Raw genomic sequence first — 21,620 nt, forward strand, 5'->3', positions numbered from 1 at the left:
AGTCTCAAGTCTCCTTAAGGAAGAAAAACTGCGCTCTGTTTCTTCAGCTGTTGTTACGGGAAGTACACAAAGTATTTGAAGTAATATGTACAAATTTGGGTAAAAATCTTTGCAATATTTCTCAAGAGCTGAAAGTGCTGATTTTTATTAGTATTTGTTTTGTTCCTGTAGAGGTTTTTCAAATTTTTTGTACTTATCCGTACGCATAAAAAAAAACTGTAACAGTACTCAGCTCATTTATTATAGAGTACAATATATTGTTTCAATTAGGTACAAATTATTTAATCATTCAGTAATTTTACCCTTCAATATTGTTTCTATAAAAATTCACAAATAATTTTAACATTCATAAAAATTATATTCGACACCAAACTTCATTCATGTTAATTGCATTGAATTATATCCACCTTCCAATAAAATTGTTTCCAAAAATTCAAGCTACGTTGACAATATAATTGCAGATTATATCAAGCAGAAGTTCTTACGTAGAAAGTATGGAAATCTGTTTTTTGCAATAAATTCGGAATCCTTGTTTGGGAAAACACACAACAACTTGATTGATTTTCTTTTGGTGGAAGACCTTTGATGACATTCCTCATGCGCAGTCACCTAATTATTAACTGGAATGATTATTTAGTGACAGTTCAGTTCATCAATTATATATTTCAAAAATTCAGTAGAAAAATATCACTTGATACTGAAAAATGGTTCCGATCAATTTTCATAATAGGCGCGTCATTCGACAATTTTATGCAATATATTTTGTGCTTTATAAAGTGCGTAATGAATACAGTAGTTATACAATGTCAAATGCTGATATGAATTATTCCATGATTTGAGAATTTATCGAATTGAGCAAATATATACCTATATGGGAATTCTCCACATGTTCAAGTCCTAATATCATCAACAGATTTCCATTATTTCTATAAGCTAGTCAATATAAGAAATATATTGATATTTTCTCCAGGAAATATGATTTCCCAAATTAATAGCGTTTATTTTGAATTTGACCTGGAAAATATCCATTGTACTTTTCTAATTTTAATGAAATTTCAATGTAAATATTTGTTTCAGTTGACCAGCTCAAGGATGCTTCTAAAACAATCCATTATAGGATTTAGTACAAAGACCTTATTAAATTCTAATTGGTAGGTTGTCGAAAGGGTACAGGGAATATCATTATATTCGAATTCATTTGGATATGTTTCAACACATAATTTGCAAAATGTTCGATAATACCTAGTTGTCATTACGTAGTCATCATCATGAATTAATTTACTGGCATACCTAACTATCACTTTTTAACATTTCGTTATCATTAAGTAGGCAACTATAGTCGTAATACTGATTTTTTTAAGTATATTGTTTCGAAGTGGAAGGGGTTTCTTCTTGGAAACTGGATGAAGATTCTTCTCTAATTGCTAGTGGGGGTACCTGAAAATATTAGAACAATAATTAGCTACTTATATATTCCTTAGTTTACTCTAATGTCATTCTACATGAGCTGCTTCTTAAAAATTTCATGGTGCATTCCTATAAAGCTGTCGCCACTGGGATTAAGGATAATGAAATAGTATATAGATACCTGTATACAGGACGAGTTCTTAACTTATACATATATTTTAACAGTAGATTCTTCAGGTCAAAAGAGACAGTTTTTTCCTTTACCATTTTTTCCGATTTAGCTTAGAGGAAAAGATATAGCCATTCTGAGTTTTCATAATGAGCCATGCCACCCCTGGCAAAACAGGGGCATGACGCTACACATCTGTGGATCTTTTAAACTTTTCGAATTCCACAAATATGTTTTATTTTTGAATATCAAATTACTCTAAACGGCGCATTACATACGAGAGAAAATATGATGAATAATTTCATTTTACTTTTAAGAGTTGCGTTCTATAAATTTCTGGTATTTTTATGTTAGGTACCTATATGTCATAATGACATAATGCCATAATGAAAAAACTGAAAGGTGTGGGTGGAATTTCGAGTTCGGAGAAGGTTTATCACATCAATGAAAAACTATATTGCAAAAATCATTTCATTCGATAAATTCGATAAAATTTTCAACTGCCTGTATCTTTTCAACCCAGCAAAAAAAAATGGCAAAGAGAAAAAGTGTTTCTTTTGACCTCAGGAATCTTATGATAAAATATAGGTACAAGTCAAATTCCCACCCTGTATTGATGCAGTAAAATTGGAAACAATCTATTTACGGTGGAAATGATGTAGATCATATCAGTATTACAATTTTTATATGATATGCATTCAACCACTAGGTGAAAAAACGCGAAATAATTTGAATATGCACATATGTATAAATAATAAGCATGGACAAAATTTTTTATCGAGTCTGTGTTTCCCCAATTTTTTCTGTATGACTCATTATTTTTTCAATAACATGTTAGAGAAATTATCGATCAGTGATGATTCCTGTACAATAAATAGCACGAAAGGATTTGAAATTACTAATTTCTTGAAGGCACTATCTTTTATACTCCGTTTATTTTCATGTAGGTATTCATATCGTCTTTGTTCATGCACTTAACGACAGTTGATTTAAGTTTTGTGAAAAAAGATAATGAATTAAATAACTGATATGTATGTACTGACGATTACTCAAGAAGCTTAGAAATCAAACTAGCGAAACTACAAAATGACATAGTTCTTTTGCTACCATTGTTTTGATGATGAATAGAAACAAAACTTTTTTCTACATGTAACAAACTATATACTACTATTTGCGTTGAAATAGCAAAATTATGTGCATAAATTCTCGATAATTATATAACTATTATATTTTCATCTTACGTAGTATACCGTTGGCCACGAACTATTTTCATTCTGTAAATGGAAGTCATAATTGAGTATTATAAGATATTTTTTTGCATAAGTTATAGACATGTTGAGGAAAATTTACTACTGTTTCATATGTATAACAATCGATTGAAATTTTTTAAGCGATATCGATTCATCAGGGGCGGCTTAAGAGCCTCAGAAATTTTCATCGCATGAAATTTTATGAAAAAAGGGATTTCATATATAGTATAAATATGAATATATATAGAAAGGAATAATATTCAGAAAATCTGGGAAAAACCTGTTCACTTTCACCTTATACTATGTTCAAGCCTCAATCATTAAGGAAACAGTCATAAATTTCGAAATTGTTGCAGAAAGTTAAAAAAATTATAAATGATTTATAGAAAAGGATTTGGTTTCTTGTTGCTAGCTATAATAAAAATTATTGACAGCCGGCTGCACACATGAATGAAACTAGGTAAATTTTCGAATATGATCATTATGAAATTTCTCTGGGAAATCAAAAAAAATACATCGAAACGCAAGGAGCTTTTTGTTACCTATAATTTTTACTGGTATTCCGCTAAAATTTACGCTACTGTTAATTGAAAAATCATTTTTCAGGTTTGAAAAGTCACATGTGGGTTTTAAATTCTAGAAGTAAAAATGTGTTCAACAGAAAATCTGAGTTTCTTACAAGTCTGAGTTATATGTTTAGGGATCTCAAAAAAAGATTAAAAACTGATACTACACTATGAATAAACTTTTTGAGAAAAAGAAAGTAAAACACGTAAAGAATGTCAAGAGTTTGCAAATTGAATATTATCGTACTGTCACGAAGCAATTGTATCAATCTTTATTATCCATCTGGAGTACCTAAAAACGGATGAAACTAGATTTCGTTTTGTTAACTCCGATTGACACTTGTTTGGAGGAAAAGAGGTGGAAGATATTTGAAACAGCTAATGGTTCCCACAACTTTTTTTGGAGGAGGTCCTATATATTGTGTATAGGGTGGTATTTGTTTGAAACGTAGCACACAGGAAATCTACTGGTGAAAATAATGAAGCGCTGGAAGCTCAAATTATTGAAAGGATGGACTGGCCAGCTCGCTCTCCAGACATGCATAGCATCGAGCATGTCTAGCCAGAGATGTCTAGACACCTCCCTAACAACCTATATAAAACAACCGATAAATAATCTACAACAACTTTCCAACGTTCTGCTGGATATTTCGACCAATTTGTAGAAGAATTTCATGAATTGTCTCGAATAGTGGAATGCTTGAGACGAGCTCGGGGACCAACTAAGTACTAGCTCTACCGAGACCTGCAATTTTCTCTTCATTTACTTCTTTTTTCTCTCTTATTCAAATCAAGAATTTTTCTATGAAACTATTGATTCTTTCATTCTTTAAAAAAAAAAGATTAACACTGAACGTTCTGTGGTATCTATGAATATCTTGAAGCGAATATTCCTGAATTAATTTGATGAAAGGTCAGTGGATCCGTATGAATCGTTGTGCTGTGTATTCTGATTTAAACGATATTATATCTTGTTGTTTTCATTGACGAGCATAATCAGGTTGAATAGACCTTAGAACTGATGCGCCTGTTAAATCTGGCAACGCCTCCCCTATTGACAACTTTGCGAACCTCAGAGTTGGTGGGGTTCTGTCAGTACCGAAAAGTCGAGAAAGTTTAGAAACGAGTGGGGATGAAGGGATAAAATGAGCGGATTCGGACAGAAAGGGTCTCTTCCACATTACGACGAAAACGAGTGAGTACCTTTTTGAAATAGATTTAACTGTATATTTCTTGTGTGTGAATAAAAATCTAGACTGTAGTGAAAGTGCTCATCTCTCTTTTACCAACCCACAAAATTACCTGTCCGAGATCGAATATTCCTATAAATTCCTATTTCGAAATTCAACATCTGGCGACCGTGACAGGACTTAGTGTAGGAATTCGGAGGTAATTTTTGTTCGAAAATGGATCTAAGGAAGAGGACGATCAGTCGCATCTCCTTCACGAAGGCACTCAGATCCCTGAACGCCTTGATGGATCAAGAAAAATCAAGTACGGTGGAGATTAAATCGGCCTTTGAAGGACTAGAGAGAAGACACCAGGAGCTTGAAGAAATTTCCAAGAAGATCCTAGAAGAAATGTTCATCGCTGAAGATATTGAGGGTGAAGATTTAGAAAAGACTTCCGAGGAAAACTTAAGGTACGAGAGCCAATTCTTGACAGCGAGATGCATGTTCGAAGAAAGGATGGCTTCGATTCAAGAAAAGGCTCAAAGTGTCAGCAGCAGTGGAAATTCTACGTCCAGAGCGAGGTGCAATCTTCCAAAAGTGGAACTGGCCAAATTCAGCGGAGATATTCGTGAGTGGCTGAAATTTTGGAGTCTTTTCAGCAAGATTCACGAGGACACTGGACTACGCGATGAGGACAAGTTTCAGTATCTGATGCAGTCAATGGTACCAGGATCCAGAGCAGCAGATCTAGTGAATAGTTACCCTCCGGTCGGGGAAAACTATCAAAAGGCCATCGAAGGTCTGACAAAACGTTTCGGGCGCGAGGATTTGCAAATTGAGGTGTATGTGAGAGAGCTATTGCAATTGGTTCTGGAAAATGCCGTAGCGAAGAAAAAAGTGATCCTCGCTTCGCTTTATGACAGAATCGAGTCATATATTCGGGCGTTAGAAACTCTAGGCGTTACGACAGATAAGTGTGCGGCTATGCTTTATCCGTTGGTTGAATCCTCATTACCAGAAGACTTATTACGAGTGTGGCAGCGGTCTAACAGTGCAGCTGAAAATGGTAACGTTGGAAAGGCGTCGAATGTGTCAAAAACGCGACTCGATGGACTTATAAGATTCTTGGAATCCGAGGTTCAAAACGAACTGAGAATCTCTATGGCCGTAAAGGGATTCGACATAGGCGGTAAACCGGAACGGGAGCGAAAAGCAGAAAAGAACTTGCCGAGTGCGCGGAATCTGCTTACTTCGGTAGTGAAAGAGGACAAGTGTGTTTTTTGTGAAAAAACGAACCACATGAGTGAACAGTGCTTCAAAGCGGAAAAAATGCCGCTATCGGAAAAACAAGAAGCGGCAAAAATTAAGCGCGTTTGTTTCGGTTGCTTGAAAAGCGGACATTTAAAGAAGCATTGTAGATCGAAATTGAAATGTTCAAAATGCGGCAAGAGACACGTGGACATAATGTGCCCGGGACGAAGAAATCGTCCGAGTTCGCGGTCCGATTCAGAAAGCTCGGTAAGTGCAGTCAACATTCCGAAAGAATGCGCTTTAGCTTCATCGGCCGAAATTCCCGCGACTTTCATGCAGACTCTAAGGGTGCGAGTGCGAAATGAAGTGAAGGATGTTGTCGTTCGTGCGTTGATCGACACCGGGTCGCAAAACTCGTATGTGTTGAGTAAACTTGCTGAAAAATTGGATTATAAACCGCATGGACAGCAAGATATGGTGCATTTACTTTTCGGCGGAAGTAAATCGGATGTCGCGACGCACCAGAAGTTCCAAGTGCGTGTCGGGAATCTCGATGGAACATACTGGTGCAATTTTGAAGCGCTCGGCGATGAAGTGATTTGCTCGAATGTACCATGTGTAAAAAGAGGTGCGTGGTTGGAAGAGCTGAAAAAACGGGACATTATAATGAGCGATGTCGATAGTGAAGAAGAGTGCGTATCCATCCTCATTGGCGCCGATATAGCGGGAAAGTTGCTGACAGGGCGGTTACACCAAACAGAAAGTGGATTAACAGCGGTAGAAACACATCTGGGATGGACATTGATGGGTAAAATGCCGCCAAAGGAGAACGCTGAAAATAAAGAAAACTTGGCCGTTTTGTCTATCTCCATGTTGACAAAAGATGTGGATATAAAAGATTTATGGTCATTAGATGTTATAGGAATAAACGATCCTATAGATCATAAATCACGTAAGGATCATAACATTCAAGTTGAGCAGAACTTCAAGGAATCTATTGTGAAAAACCCCGAAGGTCGTTATGAGGTAAAACTACCATGGCTGGATTATCACCCCGAGCTCGAGGACAACAAGAGCATGGCCATGCAACGATTGGAAAAAATGGTCAAGAATCTACGAGAGATGCAGAAATTCCAGGAATATGATGGGATATTCCGAGAATGGCTCCACGAGGGGATAATAGAGCAGGTACCAGCACAAGAAATGGACAACTGGGGTGTTTATTTGCCACATCGCCCGGTTTTCAAAGAAGAAGCTACAACAAAGACGAGGCCAATATTCGATGCGTCAGCAGGCAGCCCATCCCTGAATAGCTGTCTGGAAAAGGGACCGAATCTTATCGAAGAAGTCGTGGACATTTTATTGAGGTTTAGAGAAGGTAAAATTGGTGTGATTTCTGATATCAAAAAAGCGTTTCTTCAAATAAGTATTGATCCCGTAGATAGGGATTTTTTGAGATTTCTTTGGTATGACGCGCAGGGCAATCTGATAATGTTCAGACACTGTAGGGTAGTTTTTGGTGTTTGTAGCAGTCCATTTATGTTAGGGGCGACCATCAGTCTACATTTAGAAAATTATTTGAAATCAATTGAAAGTGAACGCGGTATATTTGTCTCTGAATACTTCTACGTCTCGAAGCTCAAACGTAGTTTTTATGTGGATAATTGTGTAGCGAGTGTGGATAACTTCGAACAATTAGCTGACTTCAAATGTAAAGCAAAATCTGTGATGGAGACAGGTCTTTTTGATTTACGTGGATGGGAATATACTCATGACAATTTGAATAATGTTTGCGGAGTACTTGGCTTGAAATGGGATAAAGAGAACGACACGCTAGCGCTAAATATTTCGAATATTGAGAAAGTCGCGGTTGACAAGATAACTAAAAGGGTAATTTTATCGGTAGCACATCGCATTTTCGATCCGCTAGGCTTTGTATGCCCAATATCACTCGGTCCCAAAATTTTGTTACAGGAAGCGTGGGCAGCTAAAATTGGTTGGGATGAAGAAGTGAACGAAAGTATTAAGAAACGTTTTTTGGTTTGGATCAAAGAATTAACAAAATTGTCGGAAGTAAAGATACCGCGTTGCATGTTAGGCGTCAAGCAATCGGAAACGGACGTAGAAGTAAGTTTACATACCTTTGTCGATGCCAGTAAATTAGCATATGCTGTGGTAATTTTTTTAAGAATTCAAAAGGGTTGGGACGTGCAGCTTCGTTTTGTACAAGCAAAGACTAAAGTTACGCCTGCCAAAAAAGGTGACACGGGTAATTCTATAAGTATACCACGATTGGAATTATTAGCGGCAACGATTGGTGCAAGACTAACTAGGCATATTTTGAACGCAATGGATTTTAAAATAGATGAAGTATTTTACTGGTCAGACTCGTCAACGGTTATCACGTGGATCAATAGGGAAGATAATTGGAGCGTTTTTGTCGCGAATCGGATCAAAGAAATAAGAAATATTTCGGAAGTTAAGCAATGGCGGCATATTCCGGGCAATATGAATCCTGCTGACTTGCCATCACGAGGATGTACGGTTGATCAGTTATTAGAATCTCGGTGGTGGGAGGGTCCGGATTGGCTCAAAAAGAATGAAGAAAATTGGCCTAATTTTCCCGATCAAAATATAGACGAAACAGAAGTACTGTCGGAATTGAAGAGATCAAAAATTCAAAATTCCGCCTTAATCGCATTAGCAAGCAGTGATAGGGAAAATATTAATGTAAAAAATGTCAAGGAAGACAAACAGATTAGAACTAGAAGCGGGCGTATTTCCAAAGAACCCAGACGCCTTGATTTGTGAATATATTTTAGGTTTTTTTTGTTTTGTTATTGTTTATATTTCTTTTTGTATTTTCTAATGTTATTTTTGTATTCTAATGTGATTTTTCGAAAGTGTTTGTACTCGTTTTCACTCAGATTGTTCGTGCTTATGTATTGTTTGTGTTGTTTTTCTTAATGTTAACACCCAATGTCAGTGTCCGAATCTTGCAAAGTTGTGAAGTCCTCACTCTTTTCTCGTGTGGGAGGATGTTAAATCTGGCAACGCCTCCCCTATTGACAACTTTGCGAACCTCAGAGTTGGTGGGGTTCTGTCAGTACCGAAAAGTCGAGAAAGTTTAGAAACGAGTGGGGATGAAGGGATAAAATGAGCGGATTCGGACAGAAAGGGTCTCTTCCACATTACGACGAAAACGAGTGAGTACCTTTTTGAAATAGATTTAACTGTATATTTCTTGTGTGTGAATAAAAATCTAGACTGTAGTGAAAGTGCTCATCTCTCTTTTACCAACCCACAAAATTACCTGTCCGAGATCGAATATTCCTATAAATTCCTATTTCGAAATTCAACAGCGCCAGTCGATTTACGAGAACTCAATAATGAGATAATATAACCGTTACAAAAAAGCAAAACTTCAGTACACATGTAGTGTAGTATTATATCTAGACAACATTAACAACAATAAAGTCACACAAAATATTGTGTAGGTAATAACTTAATTTCTTTGTGCACTCTATCATTTATCTATGTAAACTGAATGACAATAAAAGAAATTGTATACTGTGTGTGTGTGTCATGTATGAATGGAAAATTACATCTCTACCACAACCAAGTGAATTATAACAGATCTAGCACCTTGGCATCGAAGGCACAAGCTTCATTTCATCTAAGCTTCTAGTCATTGATAGTTGCCTGCATACCTGCTTATCTTCCTCAAGGGTTGGGAGAAGGTCGTCGGTTGAATGAGGGCTGGGGCTTGGTGCTACCCTATCTCTGGAGTTCGAAGCACTGAATCTTCCCAATCTCCTTTCTCGCTCTCTTTCTTCCTTTTCCAGTCTCTCTTTTTCATACCTTCGAGCACTGTAGCTTCTTATAGAACTACCACTGTGGATAGATGTGATGCTAGGCCTTCGAGACCCTTTAGAAAGAAATCAGTTTGAGGAAGACGATCACGTGAAAACTTGGTCCTTATTTGAAACAAACATGCAGAAATGTAACGTTTGTGGTGAATGCCGAAATAGGTGGTGTCGACAACGCCATATGAGAAAAAATCCAACAAAAAATTACGAAATGCGTGATGTTTTTTTATTTGAGTCATACGTCATTGTTATTATGGTGTGTAATTAATATGCTCATTAGTTCGTAATGGAAGTATACGAGGAGAAGAGTTTTTAATAAACTGAATGAAGATTGCTATCATACATTATCATGCATTAGGGTATCATCATTTTACTCATTGTGCTGAGGCAAATTAGATGGCGTTCACTGATGAAACTGAATATTTCACACGTCACATTCTATCCACTGCTTTTATTGCTAATTAATACGGAATATTTTATGAGCTCCTGTTTTGCTGCTGTTATAAATTCGGTGATTTGGAAAGGGAATGAAATTTTCGTCGTTCACACTTCCGTAAATTGCAACACAGTGATGTTTATAGTGTTACAACTTTAAAATTTCCCAGTTGGTACAATATGAATGCTTCCTAGGTCTTTTCTCTTCATATTTTCGACATTCCTCGCTCCTAGCTAAGGATAAATCATAGGATGCAGATTAGAAAAATTACTGTCTGCATATGTGTATGTCTATCTGTGCTCTCTGCAACGCTTTCTGTTGTATCCATGTTACAGGAAAACTGAATTATACAGCTATTATGTATAATATAAAAAAAATTATGTTTGAGGAAATGATAACCAATTAAGTATTGGCAAAATAGTCTTCATTCATTGAATTGTTTTCAACAGTCAATATATTGTAAACTAGATTCCAGATTCTTGAGATAATAGGGTTAAAAGTGAATTATTGGTTCCATAGCATTCAATCTCTTAATCTCTATAAGAGTTTTTCAACACCACCTGTTTCAAATCCTCTTCAGTCATGAGCTACATGCGTCACATGCATTTCATGCAAAGCTACACAAAAATAGTATAACTCATATTGTAGAGGGTGTGAAGTAAAGGATATCGTGTAGTGGGTGTTAACTGACTAGTTGATTACCTCCAACCTTCAATCAAAATAAATACAAAAACAAATGGTATTACCACGGCCATCTTGCCATCTCTGTGCTTCTTTTATGATTCAAAAATTCCTAAAGACTCCTTTCACCTATATTACTTACATCAGTCTTCCGACCCAATGATTTGAGATGTTTCGATAGGGTTATGGAAGATAAATTATATAGTAAAAAAAAATGATTCAAAAACATTTTAGTAGGTAGGTACCGAGGTAGGTACCTAGTCGTGAAATGAGATTATATACAGTACGATCTTAAACTACCTCAATTTTTGTTCGATGTATATTGTTGCTCAGCATAATGATAATATGAATCCTACTCACATTGAATACAGTTATTTCCAAGTTGTGACAATGTTTGATAGTGTTTTGAAGTTAAAAAATATTAGGTGATCAATATTTCAAGTACCATTCTTGTGGAAACTCTCAAATAGAAGAGAAATAGCTGGTGATTAACTTTATTTTAATATTACCGTCCTTGCCTTTCACCGTGAATTTAAATTGAAAACAAATGTTGCGAAAACAATGCTTCACTTGAAAAATACGTAACTAAAATAAAATACTTATTATGATGAGTTGATGTCAATGGAACTGAAAGGTATTTATAATGGCTCAATTTCTTATAATTTATGTAATTTTTCCTTTTTTCCAGATATGTGTTTTTTCAACTAAGTTTATCCTTCTTGTGAGTGACTAAAGGATGATATTTTTCACAGTGAAATTCGTTGGTTTTAATGGATGTTGGTGCTTGGGAACAATTGAGAAATTATAGTAAAGACTAGGCAGGAGTCACCTTATTATCGAAGAAACCTCTCACTCTAATTTTTATATTCATAAAAAACTGCAGCAAATAATTATTTATTTTCGATTTCCTCGCGCTATTGAAAGAGATGCCCCAAATTGAAAATTCCTTACCTAATGTTCGTCCTTATCATGCAGGAATTTAATTTATGATGATTAACATTCGACTGCAGGTTAATAAGGTAAACTAATATCTAATTACAGATTCTCCTTAGATTAAAATTTGTTGTGGAACACTAGTTTAGTTCCATGTAATTTTCACCAAAAGAAATACCCACTATATTTGTACCAGGCTTGTCAAAACACCAAGAGATGTATGTATGTTGAAAAGTAAGAGGAAAATTCGAGAGCATCTTATGTGATGAAAATACTGCGATGGATGTTTGTCATGACTGTGAGACCAATAATCACTTAAAAGGCAATAGTCTGGGACACCAAGACAAGTTAGAACACTACGAGGAAAAACTTCGATAGAATACAAAACCTAGCTATGAGAACGTAATCTACTAGGGCATGGGAGAGCATTAGGTACAGATCTCACTCTTCTTCATCTTGTTATTTATAGATAGATTGGGTCCATTGGACTCTTTTAGAGTTCGATGATTGGGCCATTCTAAGAATATCCAGGGAAGGTATTGGTAATGACTATTGGGAGTATTGGAAATCAGAGAGCCTGGGCTTCTCCGACCAAGTAAATCCCAACAGCGAATCTTCCCAGCGACAAGATGATGAAAAAAACCAACATATAGAAAAGATCTCCTCTGGAGTAGAAAGGCAGAAGAAATACTTAAAAGAAATACTAAATGATAATTAGATACATATTTTTTTTTTCAACTGAAATTTGTGGAACGTAAATTGTTTAGCCAATAGTTTATCGAAACAAACATTGTTATTCTCCTCCACAAATTATGTTATTTAATTTTTATAAGACATTTGAGAATAGTCAGAATGTTTGGATTCTTAATCTTAAATCATGAAAACATGGGTTAATAACGCCACCTTCTTCTTTCATATGCTTTTTTTATATAAAAGGTAGGGGGTTTCCATATGAATTTAGTTTTACCTATGAGCATCAAAATCTTTTTATTAGTCGAGCAAAAAGCTTTTGTTCAATAGCGGAATTGAAGACAGTATTAGTAGTAGTAGTATAGTAATTATTTAGGGTTTAATCTCATAGACAAAATTTCATAACGTAGACTCTCAGTGCTTTACTGAACTATAAGTATTCATCGTTGTTAACCATTGCTTTCACCGGAAAGAGCTGCACAATTAACTAGCATTTGCATGGTTATAAGGTGATTTACTGTGTACCCTTACTAAAAATCCTTGAAATGGTCACCTGCATGCCGTCTTATTAGAAATCAGCATCTCTTATATTCGCATCTCAAAGATGGCAGTGGATCTTTATCATTTTTTCAACTTAATATTCAATGACCCACATTTATTCATTCATATCAATTTACGAATATCAAGAACGAATTGTGTGCGGTAACCGCAATTGGATGTGGCTTAATATTTTCCTTTAATTACCTAACCATCGTCCATTTATCATCAATAAGGTGAATACACGAGGCCAGCTTTTTCCTTTTTTTTACCTAGCATGAGATAACAATACACAAAGAAAATTATATCATATAAATTTTCGTTATCAAGGTGTGTTTTTGTCAAGTGTAACGTGTTGAATATTGGTTGAGTACACCAAGAAGGAAGATTTCCATGAAAAACAAGCCACATGTACAACCTTTAGTTCTCCTCATAAGCATAACTCTGAACAAAGCTATTAGAGCAGCGCAAACTTAGTTTTCTTCAATTTTAGAGTTGAAATCTCGATTCCCTGAAAGAACTGTTTTTAAACAGAAGAATTTCGGAAGGAAGCATATTATCTGCATATATTACCAGGTGAACACTCTAGAATGTTAATTTCAAAAGGATCTGAAGATTTCTCAGATCGGAAATATTTCCAAATATTCGCGTTGTTTTCTTCTTCGGATAAATGCAAAAATTTGAATGATATGATTTTTCATGGGAATTTTAACAGATGTTTTGTCACAACCAACTCACACAATTTATGAAAAACGGCAACCTAAAAAGTTATAGTTATATACTTACTATTTATTATGCTTGGAGATCAAATTCTTTAAAGAAGGTATTTTTCATTTGAGCCATTACTTAAAGCGGTTGAATGAGTTGTTAAATTGGCAAATATTTTGTGGTCCGGTATGTAGCTAGAGCTGAACAATGTCTATTATCTAATGGACAAGGAAAACTTTTGGAGCATAAATTGAAGAAACATATTTGATTTGACATCAGATAGATCGAATTTCTTCATCTTCGAACTGAATAAAATTTGCTTTTTGGTACCCATATGTAACTTGATATAGCCTTTAAGAATAATCATAAAAATTGGGATAGCCATTTAAAAGAATTATCGATTATGTAATTTCTCAAATTTGGGACACGCTCTATAACAAGGGTTCCCAACCCTTTCTTGACCAGGGACCTCTTTTATATTATTCTTGTTAGCAGGGATCACCTGTGCTAAACCAGTAATAAATCTTAAAATTGTATGGAGCTCGATGCAGCCGTTCGGTCTTGATGATTATTTAATTGATTCCATCTTTTTAGAAATTTTTCGATAGTCACTTTTCGAGTGGATTATCTCTCAATAACAGGACCGTAGATGGAAATGTGATACATATTCTGAAAGAGCAGCTCTTCTAGTAATAAATCTGAAAATTTTATGGAGCTCGATGCAGCCGTTCGGTCTTGACGATTATTTAATTGATTCAATATTTTTGGAAAATTTTCGATAGTCACCTTTCGAGTGGATTATCTCTCAATAACAATAACCGTAGATGGGAATGTGATACATTGATACATATTCTGAAAGAGCCACTCTCCCAGTGATAAAACTGAAAGTTTTATGGAGCTCGATGCAGCCGTTCGGTCTTGACGATTATCTAATTGATTCTGGAATCTTTCTGGAATTTTTTACGTATAATCACAATTGAAGTTTGCAAAAAAAAATGGACCATATTTTGGTTTCTGCGGACGACTGGTGGTCCACGGACCACTATTTGGGAACCACTGCTCTATAACATATTCTCACATTCAAAAGTGCGAAATTTGAAATACTAATCGATCTGTCCAAGAATATTTACAACAAAAAACTTTCTTTGCTTTACTGGATTTATTCAAAGTCTCACTGCAGTTTTGATGGAGTTTGTAGTAAAAACACGTACAAATTGATAAACACTTGAGTCTTTGAGAATGAGTCCTCCTCAATGGAAGTAGGTGAAAAAACTGTAGGAAGTTGCTCGTCAATTATTTGGAATCACTTATTTCCAAGAATCCATATCACTAACTGACTACAGGATAGACGTGACGTACCTACTATAAATAACTGTGAACAATAATACAATAGAAACTGTACTGGCAACGGTTAAATTCAAAGTTAACCATAGAGAACTTTCCGTCATCGAAGGAGAATAGCGATAAGCCGGTTTCGCTCTTATTGGAGCTTATCAGTATAGCAAGGTGGCACGTTTTCTACAGTTAACTTTGAATATAGATCATTGCTAGTACAATCTCTAGTGTATTAATTGCAATGGTACACCACAGTCTGTTTTTCTCAGATTCGAGGGAAGGAAAGGATTTTAGGTATTGCATTATAGTTAGGAGACTCTACTTATAAGAGAAAGAGTTTGGGGTTAGAACACCTCACAGGCTTTATTACAAAATATCGCAGTGTTGTATCCGTAGATAGATCTACGGTTGTATCAGGAAGAATCTGTTGATAATGGGTTCATTAGAAAGTGACGAGTGCAGATTCTGTGGTGAGGAGGAGTAAATACTGCTGTTCACAGGGTGGCAACGGAAAAAATGCTTTTGATAAGAAATTTGTAGGAGTGGGGACATAACCTCCTTGGAGCCTTTCCAGATACTAGAATAGAAATCTGGAACTGGAAGGCCAGCTGTAGATGGCGCAGTAGTGAGTCAATAGGCTTCAACTAAAGAGGTTTCTCTTTGCTTTAACCCTTAAAAATCATTTGTATTGAGATAACACTCGGGTATAATCCTGCTGGTAAGACGGGTGACAGTTTGAATGATGTTCCTATCTGACATATGTAAGAAAGACAAATTCAGATACAGCTCTCGAATGACGTAATGGTATAAAGCTTAGAATGCAAGAGTAGTTGTGAGCAAAACACCGTTAAAATCTTGAATTACGTCAAAAATATCGATGATGGCCACGAGCAACCGATTAAAACTGTTCTGTACGTCACATAAAATTTCCATCTTATTCTAAATCAAGAAGGTAAAGCAGTTTTCGATTCCAGTCACAATCATGATCCACTAACCACAACATTAATTCAACTGACTTCTTGATATACGCATGTTATATACCGAAATATCGAACTTGCGCAGTAGGCCTGAGCTGTACTATTGCAGGTTCTGTCTCGTAATTGTAGTTGCGCGCGTCGAAATCATATTGGCAAGAGAGAAGCAAGATGGCGGCAGATCGGGCCGCACCTGTTCTGGAAGAGGAAACGACTGAGATGCCTGCGCGACAACCCTGCGCACTGCTAGCTCTACGCGATTGTATCGATGCCAGCGTCCTACGACTTGAAGTGCGAGATGCTGACGTCAAACTTCTATCGATGATTGGCAATGGTAAAGAACCTGTAACATGGCTTCATGTATTCCAACAACCTTCAGGATATTTTGTATTTCTTTACAATTAATGCATATGTTATCGGAAATTCAACCAGGAACTATTATACGACTTTTTAGAAGTCGATAATAAAGACAAAAAAATTCAGTTTGGTAACACGAGCTGAAATTGTACTCAGTATTTTATATGTAAATATTTAGACGCCTTGATGCTCTCCTGGGTACTACCTTTCGAATCCACGATTTGTATATGTTTAATAAAATAAGCATTAACGAACTAGCATATAAGGGGACATCCACGAATAATAATACTGGGTGTCTCAGAATTAACTGAAATAAATCTAGATATAGGTTCAGAACCTCAAAATAATACTAGAAGTTCTTATGAACGAAATGTTTCGTTGAAGAGTTAGGTTGCTTTAAAGATGACGAATTGGTAATGGACACATTTAATTTTTTCAAAATCGAACTAGGATAAACAAATTTAATTTTGCAGAGGGGTGAAATCATAAGGTATTTGAAAGTTGTAATTTAATTTGTAGTACTGTTACTATTGAAAACTAAATTGAGTCATATCGGAGAAATGATAGTATTTCTTCAAAGGAATGAAATATAGGTATCCTTTGCTCTGTTTTCATACAACATCAAAAAACCGTCAAGATTTTCTCATGCTCCGCAGGAATGACGTGTTTAATTTCGAATGTCAGTTTGACCATCTATATTATAATACAGATGGTCAAACCACAGCCGTCTTTAAGGAGAGCCTGGTTCACGATTAAAATGCAACGTCGCAGTAGGGCCGACTCTATCATGTCCTTGATACGCATGACGCTTACAATTCGTAAGTTTAGTTGGTGAATAACCGCGTCGGCGTGAAGTTTTTGAAACAAGTAGTATGAAACTTGTGAAATCTTGTGGCTTCTCAGTTTTTTCGTTCTGTTATACATTAAAGTGAAGAGTGTAAGTAGTGTTATAGTGCATTTTGTATTGGATTCCTTTTTTAACCGTAAGTACATAGCCTTATGAACTTCCGTGAAGAAGCCATTTTCAATCATGGTCAAGAAATGTTGTGTACCTTCTTGTAAAAGTAACTATTTCTTAACCCAGAAAGACCGTTATGTGAGTTGCTTCGGTTTCCCCAAAAATGAAGAAAGGAAGCTTTTATGGCTCAAATATATCCCACGAAAAAATTTCGTTCCCACCGTTCATAGTGGTGTTTGTGAAAAACATATTTGAAGAGTCCGATATAATCAGATATGATAAGCATTTACAGCCGGATGGTTCATTTAAACTCATATCATTAAGATCTCCAAAATTAACAGAAAACGCGGTTCCAAAAATTTGTCCAAATTGTCCAGCTTATCTTTCAAAACCAGTTCATAAAAAAAGAAAAGATCCACAGTCTAGAAGGAATACAATTTTAAGTAGGAACAATAATGAAATCGAGGCTTTTTCAAATTCCGATAAAGATTTTGATGATCTAATTAATAATTATTTCATGTTTGAGAATATCATGTTATGTTTAAGAATAGAATATGTTATGTTTGAGAATATCATGTTATGTTTAAGAATAGAATATGTTATGTTTGAGTATGTTGTATTGTATTTAAAAATGATGTTATGTTTGAGTATATTTTGTTCATTCAAAGTACATAGTTTATTGAGTTGATTGTGAAAAATGTGTAACTGAACTTGTTCAACCGAATATGTCGATTCATTTCTGCAATATGTTCACATTCCTATATACATGTCCCGTTCACTCGCTCCTTCAAGTATTTCATGATCGGTTTTATAACTTCATTTACACAATTTTATGGCAAGAGAAACCCCTACACCTTCCCGTGGTTCTTGCTGAACAATAAATTGAAAAACAAATATCATTTGCCTAAAATAAAATGAAAATCCTTTCATTTGATTTATGGAGGGTAGAGAGACTCTCTACCCTCCATAATTTGATTTGAAAATTATTTCAGGAATATTTGCCGAATTCAATTCTTGTGCAAACTATTATCTCCGCTATGAATTCAATTTATTGAATAAGTAGAGCATCATACTATATTCTTTCAAGATTTCCGTCAAAAAAACATTTCAATAATCATTTAATAACGTTTATAGGATTCGGAAACGCAAGCATACAGCGCTACGTACAAAACTAAAGTCGGCCCACCAAGTTGGCCAATCTGCAGCGTTGTCAGATTGTGTTCCAGGCTTTCTCTATAGACGGCTGTGGTCAAACCACTCTACTCTACGAACAAACCTAAAATATTGTAACGCTTTATTTTCTTCACTCAATTAAAACGTCCAACCGATTAAGACTATTTATTTATAGATATACTAACACTAATAAATAACTAACTATGTCACTACTATTTATTTCAACTCGCCGCTTGCACTGTAACTCAGTAAACTATACTGTATTGTCCTGCTCCTCTGCTAGGCTTATAGAGTGCGCGTCAAAATTATGGAACAAATTCATTTTCTCAGAAGAAAAATATTTGGCAACAAAATCAGAAACAGGTCAATTTTTGTTTCACTTTTACCAAATTTTTATGCATTTTTGAAGGATTTTTGTTGCGCCCTGTGCCATCCCCATCAACCCTCCAAATTTTTTGAATAGGGAAAGTGGGTCATGTGGTACTTTTTTGGAAAGTCTTTGTATCTTCTTCACAGGCCTGCAGAAATTTACGAGAAAATTCTTTTTTCTTTTGAAAAATTAGTTAGTTCATAGAGGTTTTCAGTATGTGCAATTTGTCATGGCTCATTTACTTTTAGACCATGGTACCTGATGAAATTTGTCACCGAAGGAAAGTCGACCTGTACAGTTTTGAACAAATTTAAAAAAAAATTTTCTGCACGCCTGTGAAGAAGATACAAAGACCTTGCCAAAAAAGTACCACACGACCCACTTTCCCTATTCAAAAAATTTAGAGGATCGATGGGGATGGCACATAGGGGAAACAAAAATCGTTCAAAAATGCATAAAAATTTGGTAAGAGTAAGAGTGAAACAAAAATTGACCTGTTTCAGGATTTTTTTGCCAAATATTTTTCTTCTGAGAAAATTAATTTGTTCCATAATTTTGACGAGCACTTATGTGAAGTTGATTTGTGCCGAATTTTTTCAAATGACGAATATTACGAATCGTGTTCAAAAACATACCAAGGGACCTATTTCTCATTCTTTCACGAACAAACTTGATTCCAAATAAAATCGACTTTTCAATGCATATTTTTTAATGATTAATGATTATATTCACAGCATGAATGAAAAGTTATTGTGGAAAATAAAAAAAGGTTATCAATTTCATCGCTCTGTAGCTAGGGAGGATGAGTGAAAAAGTGTGTTCTTTAGGTGCATCACTATTTGAAAAATGCCTCTGCAAAATATCGTTCGTTTATCTTTGTCTCACTACTCACTATGAAAAATTTGAATGAACCCATAATCAAGTCGTCAGCTATGAAGCAACGTAATTCTTCAAAGGAGTGTTTGCGGACATTACTCCATAGGAACTATTTTGAGGTTCTGAAGCTAACTCCAAATTTATTCCTATTAATCCTGTTAATCAAATGGGTATCTTATTTTTTATTCGATCATTTCTATACTCGGAAAATTTTGAATATTTTTCGTCTGACAAATCCTTACATACGTTTAACGCTTAAATAAAAAAAGCAACTTTTATAGAATAATAAATATTATTATGTTGAACAAATCCAGGGGGTATCAAAGTTTTCACGATTCAATAAGAAGATGAATATATACTAGGATTAAAATTAACAACACTTTTTTTATCTAAGGTAACTCAATATTTGGATGAAAAAAAATGACAAACAATGAAAATGATTTTTTTTTCAATAGCAATGTCCCCCCTTCTGCTCATATTCTACAAATTTTGAACTGCCGCCTTTTTTATTTCCAAATCTGACTTTATAGCTTCAGTTTTAAAAACAGTTTTCCGGATTATAACTATTTTTTACATAAACTCATAAAGTTCTCGCTTTTTATTTTCGAAAATGATAGAAGATAACAAAATTATAGATATTACAGTATGTATTTTGTTCAAGTCATATTTCTCCCACTTTCTCAAAGGAGGGGGTTCTATGTCCCCCCTCCACTGGAACCACCCATGACCTTTGTGATAGTGCAGTGATTAATTCCTAATCATAGAGAAAATCATTCAGTCATCATTTGGGTGTAAGAATTTCGATTCGCTTAATACTTTCAATATCAATGTTTCTCTGGACTGCATGCCTTTTTTCGAACAACTGAGGAGTTTTTCTAATATTCCTTTATAACATTCCAAAAAATTATTCTCCCGAAGTGTGATGATGAGCGTATTTTCAAAAGGACGCAAATCAGAAAAATATGAAATTGTAATATGAATTACAATTCTTGTAGAATTCCTTCCGAAGAAATTATTATTTACGAAATGCTTACTCCTGAATACCTACTGTTTATTATTTCAATAATGAATAAATATATTCTAGTACTGCCCAGCTCTGAAACAGGTTGATACAACTGCGAAGAAATGACAAGAGATTATTGAAAATAAGTGTACTTTGAAACACTTATCATATCTCACAGGAATTATTTTATACGACATAAGAACAAGTAGCATAATTCCCTGTAATTTTCATCAATTCATAAAAAGAGATGCGATAAAGTTGAGCAGAAAAATTTCAGCCTAGAATATGCAGAGTGGAAGCACTGCAAGTTTAATATCAGATTGAAAAGCGTATTTTCAATAACTTTACCTACCGAAATCGAGAAGGAGTCCCATTTCTGAAATGTGAGTTAGTTTAGTCAGGAATTTATATCAAGTGTACACTAAAATGAATTACCAATCTTTTTATGATATCGGGGCATTTCATTTCAAGCACAAAAATTCATTGCCAATTTATATTAGGTATGGAAGGTATTCGTATGAAAATAAGATTAAACGACATCGATCATAGCACATTTAGTTGGACAATATGCAAAATGTTCAAAAGATGACATTCCGGAGATTAATGAAAAAGAATACAATTGCATTGGTTGGAATTATTTATACAGGGAATTGGAGGAAAAACTCGATTCTGGTGTCAATTTTATGCAAATTGTTTTCTTCCTCATTGAATTAATCAACAACGCAACACAATATTCTAGCGAACACAGAGCTTACGTCCTCTAAAATATTATTTAGATATTTAATAAATAATTCAATGAATAAAGAGAAACTTTAATGAATGAAGAGATAGATATTAGAATTTATATAAGGTATCAAAGGTAATATGGTTTCTTGGCCTCACATAACCGAGAGTTGTGAAAATTT

General features: G+C 35.0%; 1 protein-coding gene across 6 annotated transcripts in view; it reads right to left on the bottom strand.

The window, feature by feature from the left end:
* Positions 1-219: 219 nt before the first annotated feature.
* The window catches only part of LOC123315487, a 48,284-nt gene continuing 26,883 nt past the window's right edge, over positions 220-21,620 (bottom strand). Inside the window, exons 6-10 of one of the 6 annotated variants that reach the window (XM_044901191.1) lie at positions 21,068-21,091; positions 16,046-16,321; positions 9,526-9,743; positions 2,818-2,850; positions 220-1,437 (exon numbers count right to left, since the gene is read on the bottom strand). In XM_044901191.1, the coding sequence (XP_044757126.1) occupies positions 1,357-1,437; positions 2,818-2,850; positions 9,526-9,743; positions 16,046-16,321; positions 21,068-21,091 (632 nt within the window). In that variant the 3' untranslated portion in view covers positions 220-1,356. The remainder of the gene's footprint in view (positions 1,438-2,817; positions 2,851-9,525; positions 9,744-16,045; positions 16,322-21,067; positions 21,092-21,620) is intronic. The other 5 variants (XM_044901194.1, XM_044901192.1, XM_044901193.1 and 2 more) reach the window with 5 other exon arrangements.

The sequence above is a fragment of the Coccinella septempunctata genome, chromosome 6 (genome assembly GCF_907165205.1).
Source record: "Coccinella septempunctata chromosome 6, icCocSept1.1, whole genome shotgun sequence".
NCBI lineage: Eukaryota > Metazoa > Arthropoda > Insecta > Coleoptera > Coccinellidae > Coccinella > Coccinella septempunctata.